Here is an 18920-nt window from a genome sequence, read left to right as displayed (position 1 = left end):
CCGTGTGGTCCCGGCACATTTAAAAAAAAAAAAAAAAAATTCGGCAGATTGTCTGCGTTGATGTGGCAAACCCAAACAGGCTCCAGTTAGAGATTTTTGAGCAGGTTGCGACAATAATCACAGTATTGATCATCAACACAAACACATGGTACCTCTTTTCGTGCCAATTCTTGTGATGCATTCAGGGGCCTCCAGGAAACAGAATCAGGATCTTACTGTGTATCTTGCAGTTGGTGGAAATGTTTTTTGTTTTTTTGGTTAGGTATACTAGTGCTCCTTGCTGCTTGGGAAATGTAAGAATTTCCCACAATATTATATTTTGCTGATATATCATGTTTTTTGTTTAAATTGTTATTTAAAACAACAATCTCAAATTAATTTGTTTCCCACAACAGGAAAGTGCATTTAAACGTCATTTCCCGACCTGTTTTTTTTTTTTTTTTTTTTTTAATTGAACACATAGCATAAATAAATATACATATGTACAGATAAACATGGCAAGGTAGAATCGAATGTCAATGAAACAACCAGGGATGACGAGGCAAAGGACACAAGGACATTTGTTCTGTAAAGGTTTGTGAGAAATGTTTAATGTTAGATGAAAAAGAAAGTAAAAAAATAATGAAATAGATTAAATAAAAAAAACCTGCAAGGGGAATATAACATGTATTTAACTTGGTGGTTCACAAGGAATCTGACATCAAACTGTATATTTTTTTGTTTTATGGATTTTTCCATAAGTTTCAAGGATTTTTTATACAATTCAAAATCATTTATAAAGAACGTAAAATTGGGGGAACACTTTTGGATTCTGTTTTTGTGACTAAAGAACTTGGCCAGGCCTAAAATAACATTGACACAGAGTTCATCTCTTTTGTTGCTTAAAAGTAAACAAAATGTTATGTCGTCTCTTGAGAAGGAAACTGGTGACGATGGAAAATTGTCTTTAACCTATTTTTGAGTTTTAGCCCAAAAACCCTGTACTTTTTCGCATGAGAAAAACATATGGTCTGTGGTTTCTTCCCGACCTGTTTAAGATCTTTCATAATGTTTACCAACACATGTGCTCGGCATTGCGTCATCGTGACGTCGATGGCAGTGACGTAGAAAGGGGCGTGGCTGACCTTAAATTAAACGCACCTGTTGAACCATCCGCGAACGTCGCAGGGAGAGCTATCAGCCAATCACAAGGCAGCAACTCTACGCGAGGACACATTCCAAGACCCGGATGGAGACGAAACCAAGTGCTGAAAGAAAGGCGATTTAACCGATTTACTTTATTTTTGGAAAATTATCGTTGATAGCCGGCGGACAGAAACTGCCGGTCGACTCCGTCACCGTGTTTCCTGGAAGAAGAACCCACGCCGGGTCCAGGGAGATGGTGGTGGGGGCAATTTCCTGCCCCCTAAAGTATCAAGATGGTATCGACTGAAGGTCGGGGCCCATCTGAGGCCTCCACCTGGACCGGCTCCGTCTTCTCGCTTCTTGGCTATCGGAATTTTCACCCACCCAGGAGGAGACACGCGTGGGGAGTGTCACGGACGTGGGGAGGTCCACATCTTGAAGCCAGTTCACCGGAGATGGGGTCCCGGAAATAGGAGGAAGGTGAGTGGACATAAACGCCACATTGACCCGTGACTCGACGCATGCGTGGTAACATCGCGTTGGAATAAAGCGGAATTCCACAATGACCTCAAGAAGACATAAAATTATTTTACATTTAAAACAATTAATTCAAATTTAATTATTCATTAAAATAAATCATTTAATTTCAATGGTTTAATTGCAGGATATTCTGAGTCTCCAAAGGATCTTCTGAGTCTCCAAACACAAATTTCCACATCGCGGATGTGACGTCACAGGCAGCGCTTTTTGATTTTGAAACTGCAAATTAATTTAGCCTTAGCATATATGCACCAGTGACTTTTATTTATTATTGTTGTTGTCATTATCATTTAGTCAGTGATAAGTTGCAGGCGATCCTCTTGAGGTGGTCGTGTGTTTATAAAAGGTGTCGGTTTGTGTCTGCCTCCTGGTTTGATTCTCGTGGTCGGTTTGGTCCTTTGTGGGTTCTCCATCTTCTCCATCCTCAACAGTCCAACACCGTCCAGTAGGTGAACTGAAGACTAAATTATCCATAGGTATGAACAGTTATATCTCCAAAAATGAGGCCTGGTGATTGACAGGTGAGCAGTCCAGGTTCAGCGCTGCCCCTGGGATCGACTCCAGAGTCGTCCTCTCTGAGCTGGATACCTGCTATAGACAGTCGTTTTTTATTTGATTATTTTTCTGAACATGTGTGGCTTTTTTTCTGGCAGTTTTCCCAGCAGAAAAACTCAAATGTTGCTTGTCTGGCATCTGATGTGCCGTTCGCTGCCGCTTGCCCAGTCATTTTTTCCAGTGCCCGAATACACAAAGAGAGACATGGTTTTATTTCTCCCTCGTTGGATTCTGTTGTCACTGGAGATGTTTATGTGCTTTTTTTCCTCCTCCATGATGTTCTTAAGATCCGTGGTGAAATGTTCAATGGCAGGGAGAGGAAAAAACAGATTTTGACTGTTTTGTGTCCTGTCTAGGTGAACATGTAAACATGGATAATTTCTTTCATTGGATCGTCATGTTTCCTTTGATTATCTAATAGAATCCTCAATTTTGAAGTGTGATTCAAAGTATATTACTTGATGCCAAAAGAAAATAACAAAAACATTGTGTCAGATTTGTTGGTGAAACTAAACTCGCTCCTTTTCGTCTGCATGAAGAGGTTCCGCCTGTGCGAAGGACTCCAGGCCGTGAATTACCATCTCGCCAGAAGGGTGCAGTCAAACACCGCAAACCGAAATATCGTGCTTTTCTCTTATTCATTTTCAAAAAAAGCCCTTAAAGCAACTGGAAGTAAGAAAGGAGGGCACTGCACTAACAAGACACTTTTCTTTTATTCAATAAATAATTTACATTATAAACAAGCGACTTCTGGCGCCACGTTTGTTTTACATACAAATACAGTTTGATCGTTCTGGCATTTCCCATTCAGCTATTTTTTTTATTATTATTCCTTTTTTTTAATATATTTTTAAAATTCATATTAGGTCTGACACACAAATTCAAACAACCTAAGAGCTAAACGAGACGAAAAAAACAACAAAAAAACATAAAGTGCTTGATATTCGGAAACACGAACGACCCAAAACACAAAATCCTGCTTTTTCCTGCGGACCTGCCGTGTGTCCGCTGCAGAACGTTGCATTTGGGGGTGTTCGCGTTTCTTCAAAATTCTCTTTTTTTTTTTTTTTTTTTTTTTTCTCCTTATCTTTTTTTCAAAATTCAGAAAATTAATGGAAAAGGTTCACATTCATCAAGATCCTCTGATGTACAAACTGGAGTGATAAATTCAAACACATCTGTTAATATACAAAATAATAACAACTCACAAAACATATGTACAGTCTCACAACAACCACATACTGTTAGAAATCACAATACAAATCACACCGATTGACACCAAATCCAACGTTACAATCATTTGATTACTTTAGTTGTGTTTTTTTTTTTTTTAAAGTTGTTACTGTCAAACTGCTGCACTAATACATATTTCCAAATAGCAGTAGTAAGGCCTGCCAAATACTTCAGTGTAAGGAAAAAAAAATGGCTAGAAAACTTTGCCCACACAATGACGGTATCTACAGGGATGACTTGCACGTTTACAGATACTGCGGCCGCGAACCAAAGGTCAAGTGGAAAACTCGCGTAGCGAGACGTGTTGCTAACAGCAAACCAAGGAAAAGCGAGGGCAAGACTGCTAAATGGGAACAAACGGTTAGGAGTCAGTGTGACTTCTGAGTTCTTAGCTAAAAACTGACTCGGTCATTTAAAAAAAGAAAGTCCCCTGTTGGAAATCGGAGTCCTTTTAATAGGCCGAGAGAAGACGGAGATTGAGTTGGCACGAGGGGCTTGTTCTTTGGCAATGAAATCACCTCTGCGGACTCGCTTATTGTTGACTCACCGGGTCGTGATCGGCGCTGCACAATGGGAGTCACAATGAAACGTTTAACCGGCCAGACGCGCCTTTCTGTGCAGAAGTAGGACTTTTCGCCAAACGCTCAAAGAGCCGCCTTTCCTCGCGCCGAAGTTCGATAAATGACATACATTCTGAGAACATACCAAGTGCCTTGAACTACTTTTTTTTTCTCTCTCTCTCTTTTTTTTTTTTCCCTCTTGCTTGTTAGCTACATTCACATTATATTGTTAGAATACAAACACTGACTGATTGGCGTGTCAGGTCAGGTGACGGCAGTACATTGAATGTTTACAGGTATGAATGGATTTCTGTCATTTCCCTTTGTGAGGTGAGCCGACCCCAGACCGCAGCGCGGGCCGCCTCATCTTTTCCATTTCTGGGTGCAACAAAGTGACACGGAGGTTTGCTGTAGAGCCTCCCGCACCACAAATGCAGTGAATTAACCACAGACACTGGAACTGCACACATATTTAACTAATGCACGCACACACGCACGCACGCTGACAGTATGACCCATTAATCTCCACAGCAGACAACAGAAGACACTGCTCTGACATCCTTTTGGCCAAACGCTTCCCCCAAAAGGCTCAGGCTTTTCCAGAGCTGGAAACTAATCAGACATAGAGCTGCTGCTGGTCTTAGGTTAACAAAAGCCCCTGTCAGGTCCTCTAGCTTTGCCACATGAGCCACAGAGAGCTTCACTGGCTCGGCCCCAACGAGGGGATCAGGGGCGGGAGGGAGGATCAGCACGCTCCTCTTTCTGCAAAAGATCATTTTGTCCGGCTTCCCACAGGCATGCGGCTCCGGCGAGAATGTAGGAGTTAATCCCAGGTGGGCTTCCTGAGCGCCGGAGGAGCCGGACTTTCTCATCGCCGCTCTCTTCAAAGAACGGTCCCATCGGGGCGGCTAAATACACGTGCTGATAGGTGGGACTGTTTCAACTTCCCTTGTCGACAACACGAAACAAAGACACGATGACGCAACGAAAACGAGACACGGGGCCGACCTGGCGAGCTCGCCGCCGAGCCAAGTCACGAGGAGCGCGAGCGGTCGGCTGGACCCGAGGCGTGACACAATGATGGTAACGCTCCCTGACTGACAGACCGTGAGGCTGTGGTTGTAAAGTGACTATAGATGAGCTGCGAAACACTCGGTCCACAACAAGACGAGCAGAAGGTTGAGCAGGAGAAGCGGCGGTGCGCCTCCTTTGCCCGCCTGCGCCGCGTTCCCGAGAAACGCACCCTCTTCGAAGATGTGGTACCGGTTGCTGTTCGAGTGGAGCATCTTGACGTCCTCCAAGGCGTAGAAGGCCGCCATCGTGAAGTTTATGTCCCCGGAGGAGAGAAGGTCGAACACGCAGGACTGAAAATACAAGTCCTCCACCGGCAACATCTCCTTGCACTTGGCCTTGGCGGACATGTAAGTGAAGCCGTGCGCCGCGGCGCCGCCCCTGGTCCGGCCGGCGCTCTGGGCCTCGGCCGCCCCGGCCCTGAAGTTCCTGAAATCGATGCGCTGACTGGCGGGGCAGCCGTGGAGACACAGGTACAAGTCCTGGCTGTCGCCTTCCTCCACGGAGTTGACCACCTCCTCCGGCATGCGCACGGCGAAGGTCAGGTAGCGGCCCACCTGCCGCACCACGATGGTCGTGCCGATGTACCTGGCCTGGATCTCCACGTGCTGCCCGGGAACCTTCTCCACCACCCGCAGAGTGTTGGCGCCGTGACGTTCGCCGCCGTTCTTTGAGCCGTCCGCGAACGCGGCTGGCAGCTCGTCGGTCTCGGCGTGGTACATCTTCTGGTCCACGCATTCCTGGAAGTTCTTGAAGATGATTGTCAGCTGCGGAAGGGAAAGAGGAAGCGAGTCTTTACATTGCTGTCCGCTGCGAGCGAGTTTTGTTCGTTTTAGGTCGCAGAGGAGGAGGTGAGATGAGATTAGAAAGTGCAGTTAGCTATGAACTGAGAACAGGTTTGTGCAAAGCGTGTATCTAACCCACCACGTCGCTGAAGTTTCACGTTGCAGCGGCGGCTCGACACGGGGGAGGCCAAGGTAAACGCCCTCAAAAAACACGAGCCTCCGCTATGTAAAATCAGGCCTCAGTGTGCAGACACAAAGACGAGCCATTCATAGCCTTGAAAAACCTGCCTGTGAACCCCAGATCTGGGCTCCAGGGAGTGGCGTAGGGCCAGGACTGAGCCATACACTCCGCAGCTAATTAAGTGAGACTGGCCAGGATTCTTCAAGCTTGGTTTCATCGGGACACCAGCGAGCCATTGTCCAGGCCGCGATACCAGGATGGCCCAGGGGCTCTGAAGTGTGCGGCGCTTGGACGGAGGACGGGGGGGGGGGGTTAACAACTCTTCCCCACCTACAATAAACTTAAGGTTTTCCCCCTGGTTTGCTTTTCATGAAAACAAGAATTAAAACAAAAAAAAAAAAAGAATGGTTTTACGACCCGATGATTAGAGCAAAAATAGAAATAACCAGACGGTTTTATTTGCTGTAGCGAAAGTAATGTACCACCACGCAGCACGGCTAATGCGGATCTTTTACCAGAAGGGCTTGTTTACACAGGTGGCTTTGGCCGATGCCTTACTTTTCCTTTGTCCAGAGTAAAGATTCTTAAGAAAAGAAAAAAAAAAAAAAAAGAGCTGCTTGGATTTCCAAGAACAGCAACATAAAAATGTCGTTACTTCAAAAGCTGCGAACAATCAAATGCTTAATGGAGTACCATTAAGAAACGTTGATTACAGAAGATTATTCTTTCTGCCGCAGTTGGAAAATACGGCCACGATCCTCAGCACCCACGCCGAGAGCCTGCCAACTAAAACGACGGCTACGATTTTTGTTTTCGACCCCCGTGTTCGACGGGACGCTACTTTTAGAACGGCCGTTCACGACGACAACAAACGAACGCACGGATGATTAAGCTTTGAAAGAAAATAGCTCCCGATGCAGAGAAAATATCTGCAGCCCCGTGCGGAGACTTCATTTACCGCGCTGAATGCGGACCAAGCTCTAAGTAGGCCAAGCAGCCGTCTGGGCCGCCCCACTGCGAAAAGTGAAAATAAAGCCTCGTGTTCGCTTTTAATGCAACACTGCTGTTATTACACTAACATATAATTTATAAAGCTTATCAGGATCTTAGGAATTCTTCAAGGTTGGACTTCTTCAGCCCGCTTTGATGGAGCCCGTCCAAACATTAACCAGTCCGCACAGTTGGACTGAAAACCAGACCCACAGAAGCACTTACAGTGTCAACACACGAGAGGAGAGACACGCAAATGCAAAAATACGAACCACATGATGTTCTAATTCAGCGCTGATGCTTATAAACCCAATACCAACAGAACCCTGGCATTCCACATCAATCTAGCCATGGCTGAAACTTAATATTTCATCAGCGACTAACTTTTCTTAATATAAGGAAATCAAGGGACTGTAACCGAATCCTGCCGTCACATCTTCGCAGGCCTTTGGATTGCTCTCTTTAAACACCAAACGCACTGGAACACACACACACACACACATATCACAGACTAGCGCAAAGATGTTTTTCGCAAGATGGCTGAAAACGAAAATCCCCTTTTTTTTTTTTTTTTTTTGATAAACTATACTCATCAAATGTCGGGTGTTTTGGTTTGATTAATAACTTTTAAGGGAAGCTAAAACGACCGACTGGCGCGCCGGATCGACCGGCTTTTGAAACGACTCGCCGACTTTGATCCTCCAGCCTTGCTTTGAGGCGCGCTTTTAGGAATTTGAAAAAGGAAAAATTCCAAATCCTGATCATCAAATGTAACTAGAGGACTTTCACATTCGAAAAGGTTTTCTTAGGGGTTTTTGGAAACACCAGTTGGCGTCTCCTGCCATTTTAGATGTCTACTGAGGTTCTCAAGTCTTCCAGGTCATGATTTATCCTCGTCCAATCTCATCGCGGCAACTACACTTGATTTCTTCCCTCGAGGTGAAACGTCTTCGGGCGAGGAAACCAAGTCTTATTCATCTGTAAGCGAAGTTGAACAAAGCTACTCATTAACTACTTCTAGCCGTCGAATAGGAGCGCCGGTGTTTCCTCAGGCGGGTTCGGTGACGACGAAACGGGACGACGGTTAGCTGATGACGTGAAGGGATCCCCACCTTGCTTGTGGCAGTCGCCATGGAGCCCGGCACTACGGGGGTGTTGGTCACCTGGACGGACAGGTATTTGTTGTGGATGAGCGGCCAGGCCCCCTCCACCTTGCACGTCTGGAAGTCATCGCCGAACGTTCGGAGATGGGGGTCCCCGAAGAAGCCGCAGTGGGTGTAATTCGGAGAGGCCGTGTTGCGCGGAAGACTCCGCTCGTAGTGACACACTTCCGGGCTGTCCGAGCGCTCCTGGCTGTCCGGCAGGAGCGGCGGAGGCGGAGGGGGAAGCGGCGTCCGGGCTCGCGGCTGCGACGTCGGCCCTTCCTTGGAGCAGTTGTGCTGGATCATTAGATCCTCTATGCCATGTTGGGCGGAGTGGTAGGCCAGGTCGCCCCTGCAGGTGCGTGCCGTCCTGCGCACGCAGCTGTTGTAAGCTCGCAGCGCCGTGCAAAACTCTTCCTCTGGTCCCGAGTTTGAGGTGGAGGCCCAAAATTCTGAATTACACTTGAGGATCTTGCACTGCAGGCTCACTGTCAGGGAGGAGCGACAGACGGGTTGAGGAGAAGGAGAAAAACAAGAGGTTAGAAATTCATTCAGAAACAACCGGACCCGTTTGTGTTGTTACAGAAGTATAACGGTCGATCCACGCGCTCACGATATGGTGAAAGAGCCAAAGCTTTAATGTCTAGATTTTACATACAGTCATTCTTGGGCGGAAAAAGTCGGGAGTTTGGTTTTTTCTTTCTCGTTTATTCCGCGCACGGCATTCCAGGGCCAAACAATATCTAAACCTCCCGAGTTCTTACCCTTTTGTGTGCGGACTGGCGAATTTTAAAAAGACCCAAGGCCGAGATTTTTCTCTCTTCTCGAGGCCCGCTGTCATTTTTTGCACTCAGGATACGGCACGGCCATGGTCGTCACTAATTCTCAACACATGACGCTTAAACTGAGACTAGAAGGATAATCACGCTGTCCAATAACTAATGTGGTTTTCTCTTCAGGCCACTATGACAAATGTGGTCTCGCTTTGCTGCACATTACGGTCTTTTATTGTCGGCCTGTTTGTTTTCTCTTCATGTTCTGTGAGAATAAAGCGTCGCCATGCGAGACGGGTGAGGACTCAGCGGACGGTATACATATTTGTTTACAGGGTTGGCGGAAAACAAACAGCCTTGATATGAGAAAAAAACGCGTTACCCTTGACTCAGAACAGAAGCAAGGGAACTTTTCTTTTCTTTTTTTTTTTTTGCATGTTGCAGCAAAGTGCTGCTTTCCACGCCTCGAGTCGCCGCATTAAAGCTACTTAGAATCCTAATCTACAACTCGAGTGATAACGTGCGCGGCTCGACCGCGGCCTGTCGCGGCCGCTTCGAAACGCCACATCCGGCCAGGTCTTTACACAAGGGCTCTTCAAACATTTCCCAGGATGCCCGGTTGCGACACGGTGTTTGCCTTTGCGCCGCCTTTATCTGAATGGGCCGCCACAAGTTTCACCCAGAGTCTGGATGGGGTGGGGGTTGTTTTAACACTTGGAAGTCACACTTTAAACAATAACCCTCCTGCAGGCCTCACACACACACACACACACACATGACACGCACGCACACACCGGCCGTTTGATAGAAGGCAATAAATCAATCTTGATCACAACTATGAGCGCAAATTATCACTCCGTTGTTTGACGGTAAGTGACTTAAGGGGGGAAACTGATAAGGACGAAGGCAAACTTTCAAAGCCTGCAGAACACCGATTCCCCTTCCCCCTACACACACACACACACACACACACACACACACACACACGGAAAGCCCTTAGCTGCAAAAGAAGTGACCTGTTTGCCATAGTCCACTTGACCGAGGATAAATCACACAGCTCGACTGAGACATGCGTTTAAAACAAAATCAGATAAAAATCATATTGAAAACTACCGTTACTTAGTTACAAAGTAACTGATAGTAACGAAGGAGGTTGCAGGAGGCGGGTAGAAGATCCCCCACCTTACATACAAAACAATCGCTTAAGTTAAAAGGTTTTTATAGATGAAAATGATAATAATGATGAATAACCACTTGAAGGTTTGCAGCTGAGAAGTTTCCCTTTTAAAAATGGCGTAATAATTTCCACTGCTTTGACTGGCACCAACTCAACTATTCGATTAGTTGACGCTACTTGGCCGTCAGCAAAGTTTAGTTTTTTTTTTTATTGTTTGGTTATCAGTTTTAAGCATTAAAAATATATATATTAAGTCGATTAGTGAAAGCGGTGGAGCTGTTGCGCGTTGAAAGCCGGGCTTCAGCTCCGGCGCTGGAGCAGGAACGTTAAAGAGATTTAAAAAAAAAACAAAAAAAAACCGATTTGTTCTCGTTACAGGAGCTCTCCGGGTCTGAATGGAGGATCTTTCTCTTTCTTACCGGAGGGGAAAAGCGAAGCGAACACGGCGAGGACTCTGCACACTTCAAGCGCCGAGGGTCTCCCTCTTTTCCCCATAACCATCCATCCAGCTCGGGGTCGCGCTTCCCTCCTCACCCTGGTCGGTCCGGATCGAGGAAACACAAGGGAGAAGAAGGTTAGAGCCGCCGGAGGAGAGCAGACCAGCCCGCCTAGGAGCCTCCCAATCCCGGCATCACCACCGGCTGGAACCGCTGGTTAGTTTTTATCCTCTATTTTCTTATTTTTCTTCCCCCCCTTTTTGCTCAGCCTGCGCGCAAACCTTCGCTCTAAGCGGGTCTGCCTGCAGAGCGTGAGCGAGCAGGTTGTGCGTGTGCGTGTGCGCGTGTGCTTTCAAAGAAGGTGCAGCCCTCTGTGCGTGCACCGGCGAACACACACACACACACACACACACACACACACACACACACACACATATACGCCCCTCCTCCGAAGAGTGTCAAGTTACACCCTCAATGTGCAGACTTGTTCTGTGCGTGGCGTGGAAGTTGGGGAAGGCACAGATCGCCACTCCCCATCCAAAACACGCAGTTTGATTGACAGGTCGTTTAAAAATCACCCCCCCCCCCCTCATTTAGTTGGTCCTGGTCTGCAAAGACTTGAAAAAAACAAAAAAAAAATGACACGACTTTCCCCTTCCAGATCGGATTTAAATCCGGCTTCGGGGTTTCATTTCATGCAAAAGGATCAGGTTTTGACTCACTTTATTAAATCATAGTTTTCTAATTCCTTCAAACCTACTGTATATGTATGAGGAGTAAGCGCCGAATGAGTGTCACGGATTATTTTCAAAGGAAAAGCCGCGACGTGCTTTTACTTGATCGCACTTTCCACGATATACAAGTGCTGCGGTGTTTTCTTGCCCTTCTGCTTTGTGTAAATGAACTCCTGTTGTTTGCGACCCGCAGGCTTTACGTTGCCGCTTCAGAGATTAGCTTTTGAAATGAATTGTGATGTCAAAAATCGGTGCGTGTGAAACATCGGTAAACGTATTTTGCCTTTCAATCCTACTTTATCATGATTACAGATGCAGAAACCAGACATTTTCCCTTGTTACTAACCCACTGATTCTATCAAGTGATGGAGTTGTCTTCCGTAAAATCACAGAAGCTGAAATTCGGCCAGATTTTTTCCGGGATTGTGGAAAAAGTATGAAAACCAACAAACGAGACTCGCTGAACAAAACAGACAAAACCTTCAGCGACTATCTGTGCTTTTGGGCGGTAAATGAAGCCGCTTGGCTGAGAATATAAGTCAGACCTCCACCATCAAACAGAAAAATACAAGGTTATTACAAGGTTGTTCTAGAAACCTTAGAGTTACTTGAAAATAAAGGGAGAAACTAAGGTTTCGAGGTTGAACTGAGATTAAGTTCCAAATCCTAATCAAATCAAACTCAATACGGCAGGGCGGTAACTGGATTTACTGATGCGAGGCCTCCAAGATCAAATTTAAATATATGCTAGCGTTTCACATCTTGGGAGACAATTACACCGGTCGTGGAGATGGAGAGACGCAAATCTGACGTCTCCAACCTCCAACTGAAGCTCCCGTCGCAAACCGCAGGAGGATTAGCGCACGTAGAGCCGCCGCTTCAATCGGTCTGAGCGAACCTGTTTCAGAACGTCTTCTATGAACGCTAGCAGCTACGCGCGGCCTCGATCGACCCCGTCGCCGGGGCGACCGTTCCGTTGACCGTTTGGTTTTTTTAGCTTTGCAGATAAAACCTTGCAGCTGGCGCTACTTTACAGAGGTTAGCCTGCGGCCGCAGAGCGCTAGCCGGAGACGGCGCACGTGCCGGTCCACCCGATGGCCGCTGCACACGGGGAGCTCTTGAGATTCGACGCTTCGTGTTTCGCCGAACCACCACCGATCGCGGTGACCTCTTAAATACCCGCCTGCGCTTTGAGTTTGAAGGAACGGGCGCTTTCACCGTGAGCGCCTCCGAAAGACGACGTGCTGAGCCGTCAGACGGATTTTTCCGCAGAATGTCTTTGCGATGGCCGGGTTTGACGGTCCTAGCGTAGCGAGCGCGGCCTCTGCGGGTACAAGACCTCCGGGTCTGACACACCCGGGGTTCCCGGGAACAAATGACAGCCACTGTTTTGACAAATTGAGGAAAAGAAGAAAAAAAAGACGAGCTGCAGCAACAGCAGCAGCACTGCGGACGCAAAGCGGGGAATGATGGCGTCCTGATAACAAAATGCACGAGTAGTGCGCGGAAAAAAGCCCAAAATGTTTATTTCCCGTGATAAACTAGAGGTGGTCGGCGTCTGTGTGTCTGATTGTGTCACCTGTTGCAGGTGAGGCGGTTATTTGCTCTCCACATGTCAATACGCGAGGCTTTCGTGCCCGGGATGTTGCGAGGCGTCACGTCCACGGCAGAATGCTTATTCGCCGTGTCCTTTCTGGGCGAATCAGCAGCGGGCAGACGTGACTGAACGCTGCCCGTCTGCCAAAGCGACAAGAATACCGGAGACACCGACATATTTGACAGATAGTTCAAAAAAAAAACACAGCCGGCAGGTTTATTTCTGCCTTTTTTCATTTCTCGGTTGATTGGGAAAACATCGTTAATTGGCCCGGTTTTACGGTCAATCAGATCAGCGATCATTGGAATTAAAATGAGCGTCCTCTGTTGAAATCTATTCGGTTTTATACGACAGCGCCACTTTGTCCTACATGTTCTGCTGAATTGACAATCGTGCGGGAGAACGAAGCGTCTCCCGCCGCAGCCCAACCGCAACTGTGCCACAAACGTCACCCTCTGCGGTTTTGTCCGACCGCCTCTTTTTTTTCCTTTTCTTTTTTTTTTACGTGGCATTACGAGTCGCGGATCAACGGCGAGCCGACTGTTTTAGAGCCAATAGATTTGACCACCTGTTAAATGTGACACAGTATAACAATAAAACATCCCCATAAATCCAGGAGATATAAGCCAGCCGCGTTTTTATGGACCGTGTCGCTTAACGCCGCCCGTCCAACCGATAAGGCGGTTCCGACGTCGGGAAAAACACCCAAAAGCGGTGGAACATGAGCGGCCTCCTGGTCCCGTCGCCTCCCTGCAAAGTCAAAACGATGCCCGGCGTCCTACATTTCCAAACCCGGCTTCTCTGTGCCCGACCAGCAGAGGGCGCCTGTCTTTAAAATGTTTTTTAAAAAAAAAGAAAAGAAAAAAAGAAAAGCCCCCCCCCCCCCCCCACGTGAAACACCACAAACCGTGACACACAGAAACACATGGCATTAGGAGGACGACCGAAGCTGTCATTATGTCTGAGCTCCACGAACAGCCCGCTTATTGCTCTAATTGCGGCTTACACTTTTTTTTTTTCCTCTCTTTTCTTTTTTTTTTTTTTTTTTTTTTTTTTTACTCATCAAGGTGAAAACGTGCAGACGGGAGGCTCGTCCCGTTTCCGGTGTCAGACCCCCCCCCCACCACCACCACCGACCTCCAAGTTAGATGCAATAACAATATTATCTAATTTTTTTAAAATGTCTTTAACATGCATTTTCAGATGTAATGCATTTTTTTTTTAAATTACAAAATGTGACTGCAAAAGTGGACATGCGGAACATGTAGGGGCGGATTAAAATAATAAAAAAAAAAATCGAATAAAAAAATTCGATATTTACACAATCGTGCAAAATTATAATACTAATAATACCATAATAATAAAAGAGGAATCTACCTTGGCGACTGCATGGGCTCTTTGCGTCCTGCAGGAACCCGGTGGAAGAGGAGCGGGAGAAAGCTGACTCCCGACACAAAACACACCCGTGGATTTCAGCGTAAACCTCCCCCGTCCACGCCGGCACCTCGTCCTTCAGAAACACGGTAATCCGAAGTCGGACCCGCTCCGCGACTCTCTGCGTGGAAACCCCGCCTGTGCGCTCATGGTGTCCGCCGTGGACAGACCCCCGGCCAGCCGCCGGCCGCCGAGCCGCATCCGAGGCGCAGCCGCCGCTCCGTCCGTCCAACCAGACCTCGCCGGCGGGCTCAGAGCCCCGCTGCCATCCCACCGCACCGCACCGCACCGCACCGCACCGCACAACAGGTTAAGTCCCGGGGAATCCAAAAATTTGAGTCCACGACGCGGGGAAGAAGAGAGAGAGAGAGAGAGAGAGGGAAAGAGCTCCGGGGCAGAAATGCAGCTTCTTCTTCTTCTTCTTCTTCTTCTTCTTCTTCCCTGCAGCTGCTGCTGCTGCTGCTGCTGATCTGCTGTCTGGATGTTGTGAAACGGCTAGTTAGAAAGTGTGAGAGAGACAATGATCCACTCCGCGTGACGCTGCAGGCACCCCCCGACTCCCCCCACACACACACACCATGCACACACACACCATGCACACACACACACACACACACACACACTCCAATCTCAGTGGACCCCCCCCTTCTTCATCAGAGTACACGCGCCTCTCTATATCCACCCCCCTCCTTTTGAGGGAATTTTCTTTGAAATGCATTAATTTTTTAAACCGAAGCAAAAGTGTCTTTCTCATCCACTTCATTTTAAAAAAAAATTTTTCTTAACTTAAAAAAAAACAACTGAACCAATCAGAGTCCACATGTTCCCCGAACTGTATTTATTGCCAAAACACACATCTCTATTCTTAGATCCGCGCCCTCACCAGATAACTCCCCCGGCGGACCCTCGAATCGGTCACCACAGGTCGGGGAGAGAGAGAGGGGGGGGGGGGGGGGGGGCAAATCCATAATAATCAGGATTTAATGGGGGATCAGATGGACAAGCACTTTGCAGTGGAGGAGGAAGGTGGGGGTTTTTCTCCGTGGAGGCTGCACCTGTGTTTTAGGATCAGGCTGCATGCAGGAAAACACTGGCCGCCTCCTCCCTCCCTCTCCCCAGCCTGAATTCCTCCCGACACAATCGGCCCTCTCTGCTCCAGTTTCCCCCCCCGATCGGGAAAATCCATCATGGTGGGGAAGAGTCTCTGCGGGAGCGACGCGCATACAAAAAAAAAAAAAAGATATCAGCCGAGAGAGAAAAGAAGTAGCATTCACCTTCTTTACCTGGGCCTTGTTTCCGCGCTCAGCTGACCGGGGTGATGCAACTCGTGGCCCCCCCGGTGCCGGCAGGCCAGAAAGTGACCCCTGTAATCCACCCGTTAACTATCAGCGCAGCGGCCAGGACCTTTTCCCAGATGGCCGGCGAGAGGCCGCGTGTTTTACACCGACGGATCCCGGGGAACGTGAAAGAACGACGCCCCGGCGTGGAAAGAATGGTTTCGGAGGAGCCGGATGTCGGGCCCCATCTCAGACGCAGCTGGGGGACGGGAGAAGGAGATCCGGGCGGATCTGCTTTACGTAGTGCCAGATTAAGGAAAAAAAAACAAGTTTGTTTTTTTGGAGAAGCCGTGATAGTCAGCTACGCAACAGATACGGCCACTGTAGAATTTCTGCTGAGCTCAGAGCACCTTGATAAATAAATCCCACCAGCGGTAGAAATAGGATGCAGACGGAAAAACAGCGAGACAATCCTGTGAGTTCACGCGTTAAAAAAACTTAAGAAATTAAAAAATAAAAAAATTGCTCAAATTTGGCACACCCATTAGTTACGCTTAGCATTTCTGCCATTTTTTTTAAATAATCTAAAAGTCACAGGAGCCGTCAATCATATTTGATTTCAGGTCAGACATTTATTTATATTTATTTATTCATTTATTTTTAAAGTTACGGTAATTTGCCGTCAACACCTTTTAATAATATTTTTTTATATTTAATGTTTTTATTTTTATTTTAGTTGTAGACAAACACTAACTTGTGTATTGCACTTTATGATTAAAAAAAAACAACTAAAATGTGTTGCAATTAAAAATAACATTTAAGGTATTAGGAAAACTTCCAGTCTGCTCTCATTCAGAAAGCAGGAGTGCGGGGGAGGGGTTGTTTTCCTCACCGGCGCAAACACCGGGGGGAACTTGATATTTTTAACTTTTATATTTTCTCTCCTTGTGTAACCGGCGTCCTCTAAAAGCAAGAACTCAAACTCACAACCCCGGGCGTGGAAGGCACAACACACCCACCGAGTACTGTTACACACACTTTAAAAAAAAAAAAAAAAAACAAACACAAAAATAAACCAACAGCGCTATGCGGCGATGATGCTTGAGCAGAGCGTGTACTTTACTGCAGAGGAACGGAATGCTAACTTCCTTAGCATGTGCTAAAAATGAGGGTTTTTACCCGTTACCGTGGAAAAATAACCCGTTAAAGGCTTCATTTAGTTTCTTTGATCCGGCCGCTACATCGGGGATAGACCTGCCCTCCGGCACAGACCCCCCCCTCCCCACCCCCAGCTTCATCCTGCACGGACTCGGTGTCACCTCGTGCACAAAGAGACGCCCCTGCACTCGCTCCTTCGGGGTAAAATTACCCCGATCCATTTTTTTTTTATCCTTTTACCTTTTGAAGAGGACCTGCTCTGTTCATTTCCATCTGTATTTTTGGTGCAGGAGTCACTCCTCATGAGTCACGGATGTAAATAACCCTTATTTAGCACAGTAGCCCCTCCGTAGATTCCCCTCTCTTTTTTCCAGAACATGTCCCGCTCCGAAATTTTTTTTTTTCCCATCTTACATTTCGACCCGCCGAAGCCCGGAGCGGATCTTGTTCATGATGAATAATATTTATGCCAATATCTCAAGAAGATGTCATGCTTATAGTGATGATGATTATTCATTTGTAGCGACGTCTCTCCGGCTGTCCTTCCCCAAACATAGCCCACGTTTGAAACGGCAGGCGTCGCCTCGTGTCTCCCGTAATAAGGTGCGAGCGCGAATTCCGAAAATTCTATTAAGCCGGGGATATGCAGGAATCAGGCATGCCGGCGCCGTCCATAACAACACGAATGCAGAACGCTTGCAAATTGGCCTGTTCTTTCCAGAGGAGGAACGAGCTAGAATGTGTAAAGCCTCATTACGGAGTGGCGTCTCTGGGTTTTGAGCGGAGAAGGTGAGCCTTCCCCTTTGAGAGGCCGGGAATGATTTATGCACATTGTTTAATTCCGGGCGTGGACCGGACTAAATTGAGTGTGCCGGCTCCCGGACGAATGATTAGCTTTGCTGCTAAGCACGGATGATCTGAATGTAAGACGTATTACGACAGGGGTAAATCTCAGGGAGGGGCGTTAATGAATGAATGTTGTGTTTTAGACAATTAAAGAGCCCTTCCATTCCGCACCTGACAGAAAACAAGGGCGAGCGATCGCGGTCGCATCGGCGCGCAAGATTCCATAAATGCACGGCAGGAAACGGAGGCTTATCTCAATAAAACAGCTGGCTTTTTTAATTTCCTGCTCCCGAGATCCCGCACAATAGCGAGGGAGCGTCTAAATATTCAGTTTACCGAAATAAAATTAGATAAGGGCTTTTTTTTTTTTTTTTTTTTTTTTCATCATCGCGCGCGGCGCGGAAAACCCCTTCTGTCAGTTTAATTTCAAGCGATTCAAAACCAATCAGTCTCAGAAATAATAAGAACCCGTTTGTTTGGCTTTACGCCTGAATTTGCTTTCGCTGCCACCGAAACAATTAGGCCGTTTTCAAAACCAAGCATTTTGACATAAACAAGGAAAACGGCGCCTGTTTGTGTAAGACAATAAACTTGCACGGCTCTCCGGTATTGATCAGACCGTATGGATCTGGGTGATAGTATTGTGCATTCAGAACACGCTTCTGTCCATCCCGTCCACAAGACGGCCCACATTTCCCGTCGGGTTTTCGCAGAGTGACGGAGACGCTGACAGATCGCGGAGAAATTCCACTATGGTACAACAAAACGTGACTGACAGCCCCTGTCTGGCTGCTGCTGTGACGTGTTTTTAAAGGTAAACGCCGGCGGCGTCCGGCCAGAGAAAAAAAATAAGCACCCGCCGCTCTTTACGTCTTGACTCCGTCTGCCTGGTTGTTGAACTTTACTAGTGTCCTGCGGAGTTGCCCTGTATGCACAGCTGCAGGGGCTGCGTCCTGCCCTTCCCTTTGTCCCGGCTTGTCACAATAGCCGCAGTGAAAAGCTCAAGTTTTTGCAGGTGCGGGGAAATTATCGGCGGCGGAGAAATCCCTCCGCGGCTACCATGCCCCCGGCAGCGGCGGCGGTGAGAAACCCGGTCGGACGTGCGCGCTCGTGCACGCTAACATTTCTGTTTAGAAAATTGTGCAGAAGTGAAAACGGCCGGAGCACAATCCCGGATTAATTTCTCCCCGCCGCGCCGGCCGGTAAATCTCCCGCATTATTGGCATCGTTGGCTCGCAGCCTTTTCCCTTCCTCACCTTTAGACCCGGCTGTTTCTGGCTCTGCCTTTTTATTGCTTCGACCACA

General features: G+C 47.4%; 1 protein-coding gene across 1 annotated transcript; it reads right to left on the bottom strand.

The window, feature by feature from the left end:
• Positions 1 to 2914: 2914 nt before the first annotated feature.
• On the bottom strand, positions 2915 to 14903 carry rgma (repulsive guidance molecule BMP co-receptor a). Its single transcript, XM_086162725.1, has 4 exons — positions 14278 to 14903; positions 10552 to 10667; positions 8153 to 8670; positions 2915 to 5851 (listed from the first exon to the last, which is right to left on the bottom strand). The coding sequence occupies exons 1-4, from the start codon at positions 14289 to 14291 to the stop codon at positions 5144 to 5146; spliced, it is 1356 nt and encodes a 451-aa protein (XP_086018851.1). The 5' UTR covers positions 14292 to 14903; the 3' UTR covers positions 2915 to 5143.
• Positions 14904 to 18920: the final 4017 nt, after the last annotated feature.

The sequence above is a fragment of the Fistularia commersonii genome, chromosome 17 (genome assembly GCF_037954325.1).
Source record: "Fistularia commersonii isolate RoL2024-O1a breed Wild chromosome 17, RoL_Fcom_v1.0, whole genome shotgun sequence".
In the NCBI taxonomy this organism is placed as follows: domain Eukaryota; kingdom Metazoa; phylum Chordata; class Actinopteri; order Syngnathiformes; family Fistulariidae; genus Fistularia; species Fistularia commersonii.
Note: the sequence above shows the minus strand (reverse complement) of the source record. Positions and strands in the feature narration are given on the sequence as shown.